A 20,250-nucleotide genomic window follows, 5' to 3' on the forward strand; every position below is an offset into this window, starting at 1 on the left:
AAAAAAATGTAGTATACTTTTCTCAGTAATAACCCCCTGTTCACACTGTTCACAATTTTAAAGTCCCGTGGAATGTGTGTTAATATTTGTCATTTAGTTGATAATTACACAAAATGTGGTATTTATACAACTGTACAATGTATGTATACGTTTTTCAAAAAGTATGTTATCATTGTCTGCAGAATGAGATCAAGTTCTGAACTAAATATTCAAAAGTGTTCTGTCAGCTGTAGTTGTTTTCCTTGCTTGTCTGATTTCTTCTTGCATGACTGTTGTGTATTGTTGACATGTTTTCCTATCATATTAACAACTATGCCGTGTTTCCAAATTCTTTAAGTGTGAAATGGCAATAAGGCAAACATCTAATGCACTGGAATGGCAATTTCCATCACTTTTTACACTTTCCCAATGGTGAACTTTATCTGGTTTGCTGTGGCAAGCAGATGGCTTGTAGCACCATGCTGTACATACAGTCATAACAGTAAAAGATACAGACAGTGAGTGTAACATTGCATGGTATCTAGTGCAGATTTCAATCTTTCAGAATTTTTATGGCTGACAGTGTTAGCTGCGATTCAGTGCATGGCTCATTGTATAAGACTGATTGTGATATGACTTGGCAGCAAAGAACTGTTTGCTGGAAACAAAAATGTATGATTTCATGTATCCTTTTTTTTCTTTTTTTGTATTTGCTATTTATAAATTTCCTCAGCTTTTTGCATGCAAACTATTTCCATCACCTGTCAGTATGTGTGTCACAGTTTGTCCAGATTCTGGCTATGGTAGCCAATGCTGCAGACTTGTTAATGCCCATTACAGAAAAAAAAAGTCTTGTCAAATAATGGCTCTAGAACTTGAGGTAGTGATGACATTGGTAATGATACATGTATACATCATTTGTAAGGCAATGCACTTTTTTTCATTGTCTTGACAAATGTTTGAGTATTCTTTGGTCAACGTGTACTGTGTAATTTTAACTAGATATAGCTCTAACATCGATAGATGAATGACTATGCCTTTCTTTTACAAATGTTTTTTGTGTTTTGTACCTCAGCCTTTTCTGCAAGCTAGCCCAGCTAATTCGACAAAAGATCAACCTCTTTGGTAAGTGAAGCTTAAGTTTAAAGCTGTTATAATTATGTGTACTTTGCATTGTGGTAAAAAGGAAATCACACCTCAAAAGTCAGCGTTGTTTACAGTAGATTTAAAACAGAAATGTTTTGTATCTAATTTCAAATAATTTTTTCCCCCTGCAAATGGCTGGACCTTACCAATTCAATAGACACATTTAGCCATAGATGATGAGGGCTGACTGATATGCCATTTGGAGCAGGGAACGTAGATTCAAAGTAAGGTATTAAGCATGAAGTATATTTTTGGTCATACAGACTGTAGCTGTACTGTATGCTGTGTTGTTTCGCAATGTGAACAAAAACAAACTGCTGTTCTTTGTTCTCCTTTGTTGGTAGATTATAGCAGTTGTATGAAATGATGTCAAATGCAGGAAGATGCTTTACGCTATGTACAAAGGCTACAGTATGCCGTAACATTCCGCCTCCTGCTTTAAGTGACAAATTGTTGATCTTGCAAGATGTGGTATCCCACCTTTACACTTCCAGGTCGCGACCTCCTGCCTTTCATCCGCTGCATCAGAGTGGTGGCTCAATCCATCGATGCGAGGTCAGTCTCACCGTGAAAAAACTTAGGGGATATTGACTGCCTCTCCTTATCCTCACAGGAATACAGAGGATATTTTGACACATGCTTTCATACCATTTTTCAGATATCAGAGAATCCCTAGAGCCATAAGTTTATGTGATTTTATTTATTGTTTATTGTCAGAATTATGTTGCTACCACTTTTGTTGATGTCTTCCTTTCAATTTCAATTTGTACATAATCAGAGCACCAATAATAGTTTGGCTACATTTTGTAGATTATGCTCATTCAAAGAAAAAGAATTACAATATACCTTAAGAATTACCATTTCTAAGCCAATTTTCCATTTGTGTTGTATGTTCTAGTAACGTGTTTCCCCATGCCGCTACTTTTGCCATTCATACAATGTGTAGATATCTTTGTCAATGAATTCAGTCAGTGTTGACATGAAAATCACAAACAAATTTGTTCTTAACAGAGGCAGTAAATGTATAATCCAACCTACTGACCCCTTGATATCATTTCCAGCTTTTGGAAGAAGATCTAGGTGCTGTATAGGCAGAATATTTTGCGATGTTTCTTTTCCACCATTTCAAAAGTCAGTCGGTATTCGCAAATTTAACAACTCACGAAAATTCCACCTCCCTTATCACAAAGGCATTGTGTAATGTCTCTTAGGTGGGAATTGGTGCCTTTTCTCTTAAAAAGAGGGATGCTTTTGTTTTTACCATTAATTTGGCTCTAAACTGCAAATTTGAACACTCGCAAAATTGTCATACATTGTACAAGTCCTAATCCAAGTCACAATATCATACTTTCGATATATATGGCGCATACAGTAATCCAAAGAGAACCCATCTTTTTTCTCCACTCATACACAACACACTGTGCTGAAAGTTTCTTGTTTATTGATTGATTTTTCTTAGTTTGTCCTGTTTTCCTTGTTTTTCTTGTTTGCACTCTGTATCGCTCACTACATATTTCTATCTCTGTCTTATGAACCCAGGGTTTCTCAGTCAGAGGGTATCAGGTATCAAGCGTGATTTTGGTGTGGGTTGCCCCCTCCCCTCCCCTACCCCCCCCCCCATGTTTCATCTTACCCATGGCCCCTTTCCCCCTGCACAGACACACAAACACACACATATACACTCACACAAATAATCTGTAAGCATTCTTTATTTTCATTCTCTACCCTTTTTTTCAGTTGCCATTATTCCTGTCCATATCTTTCCCCTGTAGCATTCATTTCAGATAAAAATGTTTATGTTTCTTTGCTCTTCTTTGTTGCCATGTTTTCTTCTACACTTGTCTTTTTGCCCTGCTTTGTTCTGGCAAACTCTTGCCACTTAATTTTTGGAAGCTTAATTACCTCCTTCCTATAACTTCCTTCATGAAATCTTTGTTGAGGCATTAAAAAAAATGGACTTTTCTTAATTTGTTTTTGCCTGTTATTTTTCCAGTCTTCTTTCGTAATACACAATGCTCATTTTTCTTCCCTTTTTGTCTGCCATCTTTCTATTCCATTTCAGTGTCACGTCATTGATCTACCCTCTGTTCCTTTGACTTGTTTACATCTTGAATAATTTTCCTGTGATCCATCCTGATCGATTTCTATTGTGTACCCTAAATTCCTTTTCTTTAGGAATTCTCCACCATAACCTTTAACCTCCCATTTGCTTGACCATGTTTTCAAACGATTTTCAATTCATCTGTTTCCATTCCATGCATTCTATCTTTTGGATCATGGCGTCATCAGCTTTAATCATTGTGAGGTGTAGATGGGAAAACATCCCTCTAATTGGTGTTTTTTAAGTAATCTCTATAAAAGTACTGTTTCTTTTTCACTTTCTTGTTTTTATTAAAAGGTTTTATTCGCTGTTTTCTCTAACAAAAGGACATATCTTTGTCGTCGTTTGGGATGTTGGAATATCATGCAGAAAATAGATGCTAACTGTGCTTGCAAAGGAAGAGATGATTTTGATTGTAATGTAATTGCAAGCATGATTGTAAAGTTTCCGGAGATTAAACAAAAAGGAGCACAGTTTAAATTTCATTCCGTTTTACTCCATCATCATACAATACTCATTTACATGTATATCTACCCCGAACATTTCAGTCTACACTCAACACTTCACACTCTTCCTCCCAGAATGCGGTGTTACAGTGTACATATCTATACACTAATGCATGCACCATCACACGTTGCACATACACGGTGTATGCCTTGAAAACCACCAGCACAATAGACTATTCCTGGACTTTAAAGAAAGGAGTGAAGACATCATAGTGTTCCATTTAGCATGACTTGGTGAGGGAAACGTATTTCCATTTGAAGAATATATGGTGTACATGTACGTCATACCAGCAGGTCTGAAATAGAGCGATTTCTGTTGCTTACAACTGGAACAGCAGTAGCCAATGAATTTGGAGCTTGTTAAAATCTGGAGCTCTACATGCACCGCCTGGATGCATGAATTTTCTGGTGCCAAAAGTCAACAAGGTTCTCTAGATATACTGTATATAGAAATGGACCACACATATTATACTTAGTGTGAATGTCATACATGTGCACTCTTTCGAGTGATGTCATCAAGGGTTACAAAATACAACAGTGCATTTTCTGACATTCTGTTTCTATGCATCGTTGTACCATCCCCCTGTGTCACGTTGCAAGATGTTGGGGAGTTTCACGTCATGTGCATTCGCATTCGGATCCTGTGCCTGATCTCTTAACTATTGGAATGTGCCAAGTGTATATCAGTACGATTTCTTTAGCAGTCCATGTTGTTATCACATATGGCCACAATAATGCAGGATGATGTACATATTGTAGAATATGATGGTTGTACAAAGCCATTCTTCAGAGATGTATCTGTGAAAATTTTTGCCCCTTCACCTGACAAAAAATGTTCCAGTACCATCCTATTTTCTCTCCTGTTTAAAGAACGTAAAATCCTGTTAGCTTCAGATGTTCATTCACCCGTATTAATGATATTTTGATACACTAAAGGTGTTACCGGTCTGCTGTCACTAATTTGCAATCTTAGAAGTTTGTGCATTATATTAATAAAAAAGGAAATATTTTATGGACTTATGGAGTCAACCTTCAATGGTAGAAGGGCACGATATCCATCGCCTTGTTCACTAAAGATTATGTAAGCAGTATGTACTTGGGATTGTCACTGCCTGTTTTGTTTTGTGTTTTTAATTACAATTGATTTTGCAGAATGGGAAAGGTTTCTTCTTTACATGTATGTGACATTGCATGCACACTTTCAACCCAACTTGGCAGGAATGAATCAAACTTTGTAAGAAGCTATTTGCTTTCAGATCCATTGATATTGCTTTTCATACAGTTTCATCGAGGACATGATAATTTCAGAGAGAAGAAAAAAAAAGAGGCATGATATTTATGGAATGTTTCAGTTATCTTCTTTATCAAGTGTCTTGACCTTCTCAGGTACAATAAGAGTCAATCCTTTAATAGTCTAGGAAAATTCTATGAATAATCAACTATTCGAGCTTGTACAATAACCCCGTTGACATGCCTGGTATGAACATGAATGTAATAAGTGAAATTGTTGCATGTATTCATATGACATGGAATTTATTGTAATGTTGGGGGAAAATGTATTCTTGTGAAAACTTTTGTTTTAATCTTATTTTACACTTGTATTTTCCACTTGGTCAGCTCTGTGGTCAAGCACAGCACGGACGCCATCAAAAGCGGTCTGCTCATCTTCTTCCGCCACGCCTCAGAGGACCTCAGCGCCACCGTGGAGAATGTGAGGAACGGTGGCCGCTTCACCCACATCAAGTCGGCCCAGGTGTCCAAGCACAACCTGGCCATAAACTACGTGCCTGGAGTCCTGGTGCCAGTGCTGATCAGTCTTTTCCAGCACCTCGCCAGACACAACTATGGTGCTGACCTGCTCTGTGAGTCCACCGTCACTTCACTTTTTCCCTTTATTTTTAAAAGCTCTTTGGTTTTTCTTTAGGAGTTTTTTTGGGTTTTTTTGTCTGAAAGGAAAGAGGCTTAGGAAATTTGTTTTTAAAACCTCTAACCCTTTAAGGCAATTACTGTAAAACAAGAAATGTTAGCATGCATGAAGCTTTTATGAATTTCAAGAGGAGCAGAGATTTGCAAAAATATAATGCATGCAAAACTTTTCGTCTACTTAATGCATACTTATGTACTATATAATTTTTTCATGGTCTGCAATTTGAGAAAGTTTCATGCCACGAATATTTCTGCTTATACATGATATGAACCTATGCATCTTATTTCACTTTCAGACCTGCCAAGTCTCTCTGAAAATTTCAATTGATTTGATTTGATTTGATTTGAATTTATTTCCACTGTGTGTTCACAAAAGTACAAAGTATGAAACAAACATATCTGAGTTACAATCGACGTTATTACCACACAATAACATTTTGTCAATTTTTATGTGCAAAAAGTATCAAAACAATAATGCTAATAACATCACTTGCCACAAAGGGTAGTAGTCGGAGGAACCAAAGTGGGGGAGCCTAAATCAAAGGCATACCTTGTATTACTTGCATAGTTTGTATGTATTAGGAAAATTTTCATGCCTCTTCATGTCTAAATCTCTAAAGAGAACACAAGAATCTGCCATCATTTGCCCACTGAGATGCATGCAATTTGTAGTCATCCCCAGACTGCTCTTTGGGATGCCTCTGATATTGATGTGGTGATGTGTTCAGCCCTACTGTTTATTCTTATTCCTGTTTGTTTGTTTGTTTATTTGTTTATTTGAATCAACAGTGGATCAGGTCCAGGTGTACTGCTTCAGAATCCTCAGCAATCTCTACACACTGGGAGCTGACCAGTCCCTCTATGTGAAGAAGTGAGTTCCGTCGCTAGACCCACTGCGCTAGCTCTGCCCAGCAGTTAGTAATTACAGATGATACAGTTTTGTAGCAATGATAATAATAATAATAATGACAATGATAATCAATTGAATGATTAATCAATGAAACAATCAGCAACTTAAGGATGTAATTCTTTCAATTAAGAATTGACATCTCACACAAGCAATGTGAAAAAACAAAGCAAAAACAAAAAACAAAAAAACAAAAAAACAAAAAACAAAAACAAAAAAACTAAACAAGACAAAACTGAAGCAGTTTAGTTGACAGCTCAATATGACAGGATTTTTGCATAGAAGAAGATTGCTTTAAAGCTTCATAAGCATGTGCTATTGGGAAAATAACAATCCTTCAAAAATTTGAGTTTTCTGGACAAGTTTTGGAAACCCTTTTTCTGTCTGTGTTCTAATATTGTGTGTTTCATGTTGGTCCCAACCACTGTAACTCTCACACGTATATTTTTGCTGTGTCATAATATGTACAAAGTCATCTATGATTTTGCTGACTCGTCAGATTATATTTCTTTTTCTGTTGTTATTGCAAGACAGTATTTCTGCATCAAAGTTTGATCAGTGTGATGTTACGGATGATTTTAACCCTACACTGTACATGTACAGTGTAGTCTGGCAAGTTCAAAGACATGTACATGCAGACTCCAGCTGTAAGAATTATTTTTTGAATGCCCTCTGAATAGCATACAACTTTGTACTTCAAGACATAGTGTTTATAATATAGTGGATAGGCGTTTGCACGGGAAAAAAAAAATTTTGTGGATTGGTGGCATCAATCTTTTACTTGTACTGTTAACCCGTCTTTATTTCCGTTTTTAGTGAAAATGAGGAGGCCAAGGATGTTGCAGAGAGGTAAAATTGAAGAAGGGAGCAGGACATTAATTTGATTGCTGAGACTATTGAATATATTCCATTGCATTGTGCTGTGATGCTCTTAACTAACAAACCAATATATATCTCCATTCTTCAAGTTTTGCAACCATTGATATCACATTGGATTAGGGAATGATTCTCTTGAAAAAATGTATTATATATGTTTGCACATGCATGGTTTTCTTTTTTCTGTTGCAAAAATCAACAGAATTCTCTTACCTGAGGGAGTACATATTCTCTAAACTTTAGTTTATGCCAAGTCATGAATGCCAGAACTGTATTTCATTCCCCAAGGTTTTGGGTTGTGGCTACCTTTACACGACAGTAATTAATGTACATGTACGGTAGAAAGGATCTCTATCTGGTCAAGATGTAGAGGTGTTGTTGTCTTTCGTCAGAAATATCTTCTTTTTTTGTTTGTCAAGTTATTACCGGCTGTAAGGCATTTTCTGTCTCAGGATGGTGTGATGTTTGTCTGCAACTCTTTTGTTCATCCCTTCTGATGGATGGTAGATTGCTCACAGATGATTTTGAAAGATTTTAGACATTTTTTTTATATCCAGCAGGAAATTTAATTATTTCTTAGCGCAATCACAGGATGACTGGAGCCTGATTAACAACAAAGCCTCAAACAAAGCTGGTGAAGGGAGTGTGCCTTTAACATCTGAGTTGGATTTGTGACAGTCGCATATTAATTTGCTTACGCAGTTTGATTACAAATGGTTGTTGCTTTGGAACAGCAAATTAGAACAAGTGCAATGAAATGCAAATTCACACCTTCCCAATACATGATTAACAGTAGATATTATGTGTAGTCATTGAAGGGTCTATTGGATTTGTACTGTTACTCTGCCGTTCCTCAGGTCTGGCATATGCTTCTGTCATTTACCCACTGAATGTAGTCTCGGTGTTACGCAAAGAATTATTGTAACCCTGATAACAGTATTTTTGGATTGTAATCCTGTGCCCTCGCAAAAGTTATTCTAAAGGCATTACATTATGGCAGTAGAAGCAGTATCCTGCAAAGAGTGTTTTTTTTTTCTTTTAATCTCCCAAATTTGTAACATTTACTCCATATCACTTGTCCATGATGGTTATGCTTTTTTTCTGTATTACATCAAGTCCATAGGGGGAATTTTCCAGCAAAAATTATCATCTGATTATCATGAATTTGGCGCCTCTTAATGTCACTGCATAGCTGGTATTAGAGACACATTAGACATGCATTCCCAAAAGTGGGGGAATAAAAGCAATGCCTAGAGCAATGTTTAGATACTCTGAAACACCCTTGCTTGACTGCTTGGGTTAGAATGATTATTGCAATTAGAATTTTTCTGCAGTCACCAGGCAAAAAAGGGGCATACTGTACCTCAGCCACTCAGATGTGTAACACAGTTTTACCAAACGTATGAGCTGCACTGCTGGAACAAAAATTATGTAAACTTTTAAACAACACCTACATGTAAGAGTTATATACAATGTACTTATTTGCTTATATTACTACAAGTCTTACTTACTGGTATGGTAACTCCTACATACAGTGTAGGCTGTTGAGGAAATTTGAGGAAATCCTATCACTTTGAGATTTACAAAAGTTTTCATATGAATATACCTTCATGTATTTGAAACTTTAATATCTAAGTCTCAAAAGTGTATGACAAAAGGTGGAAAGATGGGCCTGTACATATTGATGTATGTCTGTTCATGTTTGTATGTATGTATGTTTGTATGTATACATATTATGTGTGTATGTATGTATATGTACATGTATGTACATTGTATGTATGTACGTACGTATGTATGTATATGCAGATGATACATTGGATCGCAACGCCCTGTAATGAAATGAGTCATGTTTTGTGACTGGAAGGTAAATTACACCAATTTTTGTGCATGTTATGCCTACAGCAGCATGGCTTAAAAGCTAAAAGTAATGGGCAAAGCTCATGTTAAAAATGAAAATACAAAATCACACGCTTTATTGGAGCTTTTTTTTCCCTTCATGATGGAACATTAAGGTGAAGATTGCATGTGAAAGGATGTAATATTCATAAGTGTCAAGCGACTTCATTAATTTATGAGAAAAAACAACAAAATCAGATTTATCGTTTGAGATGTGTGTGTTTTCATTTCAGTGCATGTAGCTTTGTAGTTCTCAGAGCAGCTGTGGAAGTGTCATAATCTACAAGATAATGTTGATTTTAATGTAAGCAAAGAAGTATTTATATCTGCTTGGAGAGAAAAAAAAGTATATTTGATTGTTATAATATCACAGTTTGGAATGCTAGATGTCTACAGCTGATTTTTTAGCAGAATTTGCATTGAATATATTTTTAGTGTTTTGAAGACAATAATTTGATCAGCTGTTGGGCAAAGTCTCTTGATTTGCCAGCAGTATTTCCTGTAATTTTCTGTCACGGTCAAAACACTTGTTCTAGATCCTGGGTGTGCAATAGCCATTGGTTCTGTTAATTGGTTCGTTAACTACAATGTATGACAAAGTAATGGTTACTCAAAATGGAAATATATTCATCTTAAATTTAGATGAAGTCGTTGCAGAGCAAGTCAAAATATATTGGTTTTGTATTATGAATTTTAGGTAGATAAAAACAAAAACAGATACATAGAAGCAAAGCAGTAAGTTCAGGGAATGTAGATACAGGTCATTTGAAGAAAGAGAAAGACTTCAGTATTGTAATAAGAGCAGAAATAATGAAACCAACAAATTGGTATCTCATGGCAGCACATTGTGATTGTATGGGAAGGTGAAGATTTGATGGGGAACATGCCCTTCTTTGTTGCAGTATCAATGGCAGGAAGCTTTTGTACCGGTAGTAATTGCAGTGCAGTTGAAGAATGCGCTGTCTTTTTAATGACTTCCTGGATTGTGCGATAGGATATCTATTGTTGGATTGTCACATTCCTCAGAAGAAAGATTTGGCATTTTCTGCTTTGCTGGTGGCCTAATGCAAGAACAATCACTTTTTTGCTCATACAGGCTGTAGTAGTACCAAGATAAATGACAAAGTTTTCATGCACAGCACGTTCAAATATCATGTATGTGTGTGAATGACTGTGTGCATTCCTTCAAGTTTTCAAGCTGCATCAAAGATTATGTCTAATTTGGGAATGAGCTTTTGATTATGTTTGAAACTTATAATTTATGCCTTGGCACAGTAATTTTGCACCAGGATGAAGTGCTTTAGAGAGCAGTATTATAGTATAATCTTGGACACATATATAATTGGCATCCAAGAGAGATTATCTCCTCACATGACTACACTTTGAGAATGTTTGCCTTGGAGACACAAATAATCTTATCCCCTGTTATGCAAGTTGCACAATTCCATACGGCACCATTATGACATGATTATGCAGTCGGCCTACATGTTTGATAACATGTTTACAAATTAACTCTAAACTGAGCGTATTGCAAACCAGTGTCATTTACACATAATACAATGTACAGCAGTCTGGTTCTACGTGTACTTCTTTGCCCATCAATCGATAGCATGAACACTGATTCTATACTCCTTCAATTGTGATAGAGCCTTTTTTTTGCAAAACTTCATGGGTAAGTTTTATTTTCGAAAAACACTGTTTGACAGCTATCAAAGCTTTTATGTATTCACATTCTTTGATGTTTTCTCCATATTGCTGTGAATGAAGGAAAAAGTACTGCTTTATTCTTTTCTTCCTTCTATTGGGCTCCTGAAATATCACCTGATCTGTAGTAATGATGATTTTCCCCCTCATGTTGTGTGTGTTCAGACTTCGTCCAGCCATCGGCGAGCTCTTGGCGGCCTTTGCCGGTGCCTTCCCCGTGGCCTTCCTGGAGCCCCACCTCAACAAGAACAACCCAAACTCCCTCCTCGGACAAATTGAGCTCAAAGGCTCTACGGGAGAAGCCACAGGTACTGTAACTTTCCTCTCACACTAGGTTAATGAGGATGTCTGAAAGTTTGAGATGTAGAGAGAAAAACTGAGGTATCATATTTAGCTTTCCATTGCTGTTCCCCACCTTGCCTGTCTGTGTCCATAAGTAGCGGGATATTTAACCTAAATGAATCTCTTAGGTTTGCAAGTTATTAAAGGTACATTACATTGTACCTTTCTTGCTCCAGTCAGAAAGTTGTGGTTCAGTTTTTAAACTCTAACAATCTCTTTTATGATCACCAAGTAACTATTACTTTATAGTTCATTACTTAGTAGGCTACTAATAGGCTTGATGGTTTGTTTGGAGTTTGTTTGTTTTTTCTTCTGTTTTCTTCTATGTGGCTATGCTTTCGAGCATCTATAGCCACTCATCTCTAATCATTTCATGTAGAAAGATCCAACAAACAAAAAAAAGAGAAAGGGCAACTAGGATAATACAGCAGTTGGGCTTGACTAAAGTTGTATATGAGACAAGAAGAGTGATAGAGTAATTTTTTACATAGTAGTTCTTTGTTCTCCTGTCGTCCAGATGAGCTCATCAAATTGGCAGCTGGGATCCCCACTCTGCCAGCTGTGGTCACCGAGATCGACAAGATGGCTACCTCGGGGGCCAAGTATGACCAGGCCCCACATGTCATAGAGGTCATTCTTCCCATGCTGTGCAGGTAAAGATCATCTTCACACTCCATCTTGAGTGTAGGAACCACTTAGTGTTTTCTTCCATCATTGAATACAATGGTCCAAGGAGTTTCTTTCATTATTTGCTTCTTAAATAAGGCAGTGTAGGAGAATCCCTACTCCTGTCGAGGAATAACATGTCAAACAGTCAGTGTTTCATTTCATGGAGAAGGTGCCACAAATGTTTGTTTAGTTATTTCAGATATTAATTAATCAGAGCCACTGCTTAATTGCAGGTGTTTTCATTGAAAGCAACATTCTGCTTTGTATAAGTTTCCAACAAATTTCTCCATTCTCATAATCTTGAGCTTTGTGCAAAATGATCTACGGCTGTATATGGAGAGCTTGGTGGCAGCTTTTTGACCCATGGCACAGCATGGCATTGCATGTTCAAATCTGTCAGTGCTTTTTCCTGTGAAAATATGCTTTGTTATGATCAACTTGTCAAATAAAATTGAATTGTCCCATCTGTAATCTGCAGTTACTTGCACTACTGGTGGCAGCAGGGACCAGACAACATCTGTAGGAGACAAGGGTGAGTTATGTTGGGATCTTTCTTTGGTGAGAAGCCGGTTAGAATCGGCCAAGCACTAAAACCTGCTTATTCAGTTCATATGCACCGTGTTTGATATAAGCAAGATTGTTTGTCACATTTGAATATGTTTGAATACAGTAGGTGTACTTTTATTCTTCTATTTGCTTGCACATGCCGTCAATCCCTCGTTTGAGGCGAGTCCCCAACTGGGGCATACCCAAAGTGGGGTGCGTATATTTGTCGTTTGGGAGTTGGGAGTCGAAGTACTTGTCCATTGCAAATAAACTTTCTGCTCAGGCGTGACAAACCTGGAGGCCAAGCCAGGGTTTGATGACTCCAGCAGCTGTCGTATTACGTAAGAGCATGATAAGGATATCTGCCTGTGGCAGACCATTCAAAGTGAACTCAATTTTCTCTATCCTTTCTAAAGTTTTCAATTTTATATTCTATTGAGAAATTCTATGGTCATCCATTTTACATTTCGAACGAAAAAAATTGACCCGTAAATAACGAAAATACAGGAATAAGAAGGAGAGCATTGCCAGTTTGCCGGTGCTGACAATGTGCTATTTGGCAGTGAGTTACAACGGGGAGGTGAGACTACCTCCCTGGTTACAATCAGCCCGCTGACTGGATCATTGAGAAAGCAGCTGTCGTATTACGTAAGAGCATGATAAGGATATCTGCCTGTGGCAGACCATTCAAAGTGAACTCAATTTTCTCTATCCTTTCTAAAGTTTTCAATTTTATATTCTATTGAGAAATTCTATGGTCATCCATTTTACATTTCGAACGAAAAAAATCGACCCGTAAATAACGAAAATACAGGAATAAGAAGGAGAGCATTGCCAGTTTGCCGGTGCTGACAATGTGCTATTTGGCAGTGAGTTACAACGGGGAGGTGAGACTACCTCCCTGGTTACAATCAGCCTGCTGACTGGATCATTGAGAAAGAGAGAGAGAGGGAGAGAGAGAGAGAGAGAGAGAGAGAGGGGGGGGGGGGGAGAGCGAGGGTGAGAGAGGGAGGGAGAGGGGGGAGAGATGGGGGAGGGAGAAGGGGAGAGCAAAATGGAATGACAATAGTTCCGGTCACTACAGTACAGGCATGCTCTGTCTGCATACGCTGAATGTCTACACTCACACACACACACGTACACACACACACACGCACCATGGAGCTACATGGCCCATGCCAAAACCAAAACAATCTCCTCCTCTCGCGGTGCCCCCCCCCCCCTCCTGTGGCGCTGTGGCGATGACTGATGCTTAGATTAGGCCAGGGTCAAGAAACAGGTGTTTTATATCTTTGACTTTAAGTCATTGATTGCCAAGATATGCACTGGCATTATTTACTGGGGTGTAGCCTCTTCAAACGAGAGATTTGCGTCATGATTTTAAAGAAATACAAGAATGTTCTTAATCAAATATGTGTATTCTTGTCCTGCCCTTTTCTTTGTGACACTTATAACAAAGTATTTGAAAATATGTGCACATATTCAGTGTAAGTCGGGTTTACATGTATTTGTTTATTCATTTATTTTTGTATGGACATGTGTTAAAGCTGTTAAGTTCATCACTGTTTACCCTTTGAATGGCAGCAACTACTGGACCATGGTGAACTCGGGCAACCTGAACAACACCCTGGGTAATGTCTTGACCCTCATCAAGAACAACCTTGGGTCAGAGAATGCCCCGTGGATGACTCGAATTGCAGGTTAGTTGTCATGGATACATCATGAATACGACTCTCCAACCCCTACATCTGTCTACATCATCACAAAACCTTCATAAAAGCTCTTGAAAATTATGTACATCCCATCATAACACATGCCTCCTCCATGAGGGTTTGACTTACATGTAAATCCTCACATATACAAGTACACCAGTAGTGTATCCACATACGATACTTTTATGCAGAATTTATGATGTGTTTGACTTTTGACACAAATATTTTCCAGTTTATGCGAGTCCTGTGTATCTGTTTGCATTCATTTGCAAGAATGTTTTGTAGAATTCTTATCAGAGAGCCTTATGCCTAACACCTGTTTGGATCTTGTATTTCATCATCACATGTTTAAAGTTTAGACTCCCACTACATTTTTCTGCCTTTACCTTCTCACTTCGCCACCTCAGCTACAGCACAGCCCATCCTGAACGATGCCCAGCCAGAGCTGCTGAAAACTCACTTCCTGCCCGTGGTGGAGAAACTGGATGAGAGAACGGCCAAGGTTTTTAAGGCAGAGGAGGATCTAAAGAAGGACTACCCCATGGGTGGGCAGGAAATGGAGGAGGCAGAGTATGCCATCCTTGAGGTCAGTGAATACTATCTTATAGATCTTAAATTGCGTTCCATAATGACTAACAAAAGTTGCCAGAAGGAAGTCATATGTCACAGTGATATCATAGTCTTGGATAATACTAGGTTTACATTAAGCTCCTGATGACCACAACAGTCAGAATAATAAAAACCTAGCATGTGTCCCAACTTGAATTTTTTTTATATCAAAGTCTTGAATACATCATACAGTTTGTAAGTACATTTGTACTTACTATTGACAAACAATTACTCACAGTACTATTTTGAACACATTCATAGAAAACTCAACTATGTTGGGTTTTTTTGCGATCATTCACTTCAGAAACCATATACGTGTACATCATGGATTACCATTTGTTTTTTCTAGCAAGAAGAGTGCCAGATACACACAGAATTGTTTATATGATTCCATACTAGGTAATCAGTAATGCTCAAACTGCCGGTAGAATGATGTTATTTGGAATGATTTGACAAGATTAGGGCTTGTTGTTGTAAGGAATTTCCATTTTGAGTGGAACTCCGATTCAATGCAGGTTAGGAATTTTTAATCAATATCCAGAACATCTGTTATGTAAGCTTTACTCTTCTTCTTATATTGAAGGTGAAAGACTTGATGATGTAACTTTTCATCATCTTTTTTTTTTTAATCCACAGGACTATCACCTCATCGTTAGAGATCTGTATGCGTTCTATCCCCTGCTCATCAAGTTTGTTGATTCACAGAGGTAATCCATGTATTCTGTGTGTATGTGTGTGTGAGGGATGGAGGGAACGTTGTGCATATTTGTATCAATGTGTGCAAAGTGTGAGTGGTACATTGTATACGCACTTTACAACCATTATCACCTCTGGGTAATGATTATCGGTGTAACTGAATGCATAATGGATGCTTGTGAAATGGGTCGACATGAGCAGGGATGTGAGAGTCCATTATGTTGAAAACAACAAAAATATAGATGTTTCTGCTTGGTGAGACCCATACCTACTGTATTATATTTCTGATGGTTTCTGGTGGTTGACATTGGCAGAACAAATAAACAAAATTATCTTTTGAAGTCACACATAAAGTCTTTGTACATTCTCAGTCGAGATTGTGGTCATCTATACATTTAAACTATGTGTGCATGTTTGAGGTATGAGTAATGTGATGCATAGTTGTGTATGCGAATGTTACTAATGTCATATATAGTGTCAATAATGCTCATGAGTAGCTCTTCATAGAGTGTGTATGCAACAACATCTCCTCCATAAACACAGGGCTCAGTGGCTGAAATCTCCCACAATCGAAGCAGAGAAACTATACTACAAGGTAGCTGCCATCTTCAACTCCTGGGCAAAATCAGCAGTAAGTATTTCTCTGTATCTGTGTAGAGTCTGTTTCCCCATCATGGAGTGTGAGTGACTCTGAAGACTTAAACAAAACAACTCAATAACCCCTGTTTCACATTTCATATGATTTGCTTAACTTTAAGAGAAATCAATTAATTTGTAATATTGAATGTTGGCTTAACATTGTTTTTGATAGGGAAAAAAAAATAGGACAATGTTTGTGAGATTGCAGAGTCAGATGAGAGATAGGAGCCATATGATATGTTCTTTCCTCTTAGACACATGAAGAATAAAATTACAATTGTATTTGATGAGAAATGCTGACATTCAAGTCCTGACTGTCAAAATTTGCACCAAGCAAGGTCTTGTTATGTTAAACTCAAGCCCAAGTGATTTTAAAATGCTGTAAGTTCACTTTGTAATGTTTAATATATTACAATAAAATCATAAAAATCATAAACTTTGCCAGAACTTCCGTCGTGAGGAGCAGAACTACGTCGCCCAGACAGAGGTGGACAGCTCCTCCGTTCTAGCCTCTGCCATGTCCAAGTCCAGCAGTGGCGGGGGCTCATTCGGGGGCGGAATGAGCCCACCTGGGGAGCCCCCGAAGCCCATGTCGACCACGCCCAAACGTCCGGACGGTCAGCAGGGCAGCCCTCCCAGCCTCATCCTGGCCGCCCTAAAGCGGCTGCTGCCCATCGGCATGAATCAGTATGGAGCCCGGGAACAAGAGCTAGTCCAGCAGGCCAAAATCAGATACGGACAGGTGGGTGGAGAAGCTCGCCTGCCAAAAATGTCACCAGGGCCCTGTTGCATAAAACCTTTACCGCTGGACTTACCGCTCCTTTCTAGCACTAAGTCTTCAAATTAGCGGTAAATTTTAGAATCCTTGATGCTGATTGGCTGTGACGCCTAATTTTGACGGTAGTTACCATTGAAATTCAACGGTAAGTTTTATGCAACGGGCCCCAGGAGGGATGGACCTCAAAGAAGTGGAAAACAGAAAAAAGACATATATATATATATATATATATATATAAAGCTTTTACTTCAAGCTGTTTGGTAATTGAAGTTGAGATACATGATAAACTTTTCTGTCTTTTCCAGGTTTCCTTAGCATTTTTGTTTTTGTTTCTTTTTAAGATTTCAGAAAGAAAAAGTGATTTATCTGTTGACATTGTATTCATACAATTGTAGGAAGGTGTGCATACTGACTTTTTGTATCTTTCTTCCTCTTATGTGTCTTTGCTGCTGTGCAATTTCAAATGCTCATTCATTGAGACATTCACATTTTGAATTATATTTTCAGCGAAACACACTTGAATCATGGCAAAAATACATTGGATGTCCATAGTGCTAGGTATGCCAGAGCCTCTGCCAATTCTTATTGTAGAAAAGTTAATTATTTCTAGGCCTGGCAGTCTGAGGTCAATATGGCAACCTCTTATCAACAGCCTTTAAAGCTATACTCTACCACCACAACAGCAAATAATGATTGGAAGGTTAGCCAAGAATGCCGTACCGTGACATCTGGATTACTGTTTGTAATATCTTTCGGTTACTAGTACTTTGAATGAATTTCATCATTTGCAGAAAGAGACGGACAAGGAGGTGCGGGACTTCCTCTTCCAACAGCTTCATCTGCAGGAGAAAGAAAAGGTGGAGGATATGGCCCGCATGAAGGCTATTGAGGATGCCTACCTCTCATCATCCTCACCAACATCAACTCCATCTTCACCTCCATCATCATCCTCCTCATCAACAAGAACATATGTTACTGGCACTGCACCGGGCTCTACCGCCCACACCACTGCTGTTGCCTCCGCTAGTGGCACCGCACCCACCACCACCACCAATACCAATACCAACACCAACACTGCTGCTAGTGCAACCACTTCCTCCTCCTCCTACTCCTCTTCCACCTCCGCTTCCTCTCCGCGAAGCTCGGTAGAGAGCCGCGGGTCCACGCCGGCACGCTCCGGCACGTGGAGGCAGTCCGAGGCTGCCTGGCAGTCGGCCGCCACCCGTGTCACCGCTGCCCGCATCACTGCAAGTTTCACTAGTCGTTCACTTCTTTAGAGTCTGCCTGTCTCGTGTGGTGGTTGTCTCTCTCTCTCTCTCTCCCTGCTTCTCTCACTCCCACATTGCTGTCATGGGGCACATTTCAAGCCAAAGTAGCATCCTGTAAATCTTGAAGGATTGTCATTTATTTTAAAAAAAATGTAATCAGACGTTTTGCAAAACACGTACAGAACATGAACAGAAAAAAAAAAGTGTCCAGTAAACTATCTTCTATTAATCCATTTGCTTTTGCTAGGATGTGCAATTCTGAATCACCTAAATAGTATTACTAAAATCTAACTTAAGAATTCAACCTCAAGTGTGTATTAAGTGACCACATTTTTTAGTCCTCTCCATAAGAAAGAAAGACATTTTTGTATGCAGCTTTCAAATGTACTACCTGTATGGACACATCATTATGTTATACAAAATTTTGAAAATAAAAGAGATAGACAAATAATTACCATATATGTAGATATCAATATGCCCTCTCCTTTGTATTCCTTACCAAGACAAAAGAAAATAATATTCAACCTTTTGTCATTCCTTTGCATATTAATTTCACACTTGAATGATTTTCAAAGACAGCTATTGATTCTACTTTTATTTGTCATAAACCTCACCCATTCTCTATTTTTCAATCATACCACTTTTTCCTGACGAAGTTGTGGTAAGATACTTCAGCCCCACACTTGTAGTTAGCTCCTGCTTAGTGGTAACATCAACAAACTATACCCTTAATAACCGCAAGTAATAGTTTCATAACATCCTGCTTACCTACAAGTACTTAATGTAAAGTTGTCTATTCTGAAAGAATCTAATATCTGCAAATTGTCTAAATATTAAAACTCTTTGTCCATATCCATATGTGATGTAGTATGGTATAGAAGTTGGTGCATTGGTCTTCCAGCAGTACTAATATTGATATATTTTTTTCTAATGTAACAAATACCACTTCAGGTACAAAGATATTCATCATTATTTTTATAGAATAGCCAGGTTTCTAATAAATTTTCTTCAAATCATATGCCACTCCAGAAGTTGCAGGTAAATTTTAAGAACCCTAGGAACGTTTGAGGAAAATTAATGGCTAAAATGTCCAAATTGATATTTTCATCAATAAGCATACAAGGAAGGAATTCTTATTTCTTTCATCCAGTAGCTCTTCATGACTTTTGAGTTGTTTGTATGATTGGAGTACTGTTGTGTCCAATCTAATCATATCTGGCCTAGCTTGTAAAGATACACATTGCATTCTTCCTTGATCTGATGCTTCAGGACAAAGTTGGTTTTCAGGAAGACTTTTTTTTAAGTCATGAGGACCTCCTCTGAGAATTATCATCCTGTGAGAAAAACATCTACATTTTATAAGACATCTCCACTGTGATTTTGATATCATTACAAATTAACAATAATAAGTAGTCAGAAGGAATGAAAAAAGAGAGAAGATTTTTACCCCCTCACTTAGTGAAATTAGCATCCCTCAATTTTGTCTCTTCACATATAACTCATCAGTATATCAGGCGAGAAAGCAATACAAAACAGAATAAAAAACACTCAATTTAAGGGTGGGAAAAGAAATCTTCTCACTCCTTTCTCTGATGTTTCTAGTAGAGCTTTTGTAATGGGATTCTTCATAGTTGATGGGCATCAGAGGAGACCCCGCCACCTTGTGGTCGAGAGCTGCCAACAGCACTGCACTGCCGTGAAATTTCACATGCACGCATCAAACATAACTCCATTCCATGTCCACATTGACTTTGATATAATTAGTAAAGTCAGATATATTGAGTAAGAGTCAAAGAAATGGAACAGTGAAAATTCTACCAAAACTAGACAAAACAGTATGTTGATAGAATTTAGAAGTTTTTCATGTTTTCAAGAAACAATGTTACATGGTATTTAGTTTGAACATTAAGATATTATTAAAAACCATCTTTATCATTATTTTTTTGCGAG

The 20,250-nt window shown here is 38.0% G+C and overlaps 1 protein-coding gene across 1 annotated transcript in view; it reads left to right on the forward strand.

Moving 5' to 3' along the window:
* LOC139730913 (ryanodine receptor 2-like) overlaps window positions 1-20,250 on the forward strand; it is a 147,998-nt gene that overhangs the window by 51,310 nt on the left and 76,438 nt on the right. Inside the window, exons 43-56 of the mRNA XM_071641792.1 lie at window positions 1,055-1,104; window positions 1,620-1,680; window positions 2,665-2,688; window positions 5,350-5,594; window positions 6,448-6,529; window positions 11,207-11,349; window positions 11,901-12,036; window positions 12,531-12,584; window positions 14,183-14,298; window positions 14,718-14,896; window positions 15,556-15,626; window positions 16,159-16,246; window positions 16,700-16,996; window positions 17,824-17,889. Coding sequence (XP_071497893.1) covers window positions 1,055-1,104; window positions 1,620-1,680; window positions 2,665-2,688; window positions 5,350-5,594; window positions 6,448-6,529; window positions 11,207-11,349; window positions 11,901-12,036; window positions 12,531-12,584; window positions 14,183-14,298; window positions 14,718-14,896; window positions 15,556-15,626; window positions 16,159-16,246; window positions 16,700-16,996; window positions 17,824-17,889 — 1,612 coding nt within the window. The remainder of the gene's footprint in view (window positions 1-1,054; window positions 1,105-1,619; window positions 1,681-2,664; window positions 2,689-5,349; window positions 5,595-6,447; window positions 6,530-11,206; window positions 11,350-11,900; window positions 12,037-12,530; window positions 12,585-14,182; window positions 14,299-14,717; window positions 14,897-15,555; window positions 15,627-16,158; window positions 16,247-16,699; window positions 16,997-17,823; window positions 17,890-20,250) is intronic.

The sequence above is a fragment of the Diadema antillarum genome, unplaced genomic scaffold (assembly GCF_040938485.1).
Source record: "Diadema antillarum isolate AM-2024a unplaced genomic scaffold, OU_Dant_1.0 seq00000343_RagTag, whole genome shotgun sequence".
In the NCBI taxonomy this organism is placed as follows: domain Eukaryota; kingdom Metazoa; phylum Echinodermata; class Echinoidea; order Diadematoida; family Diadematidae; genus Diadema; species Diadema antillarum.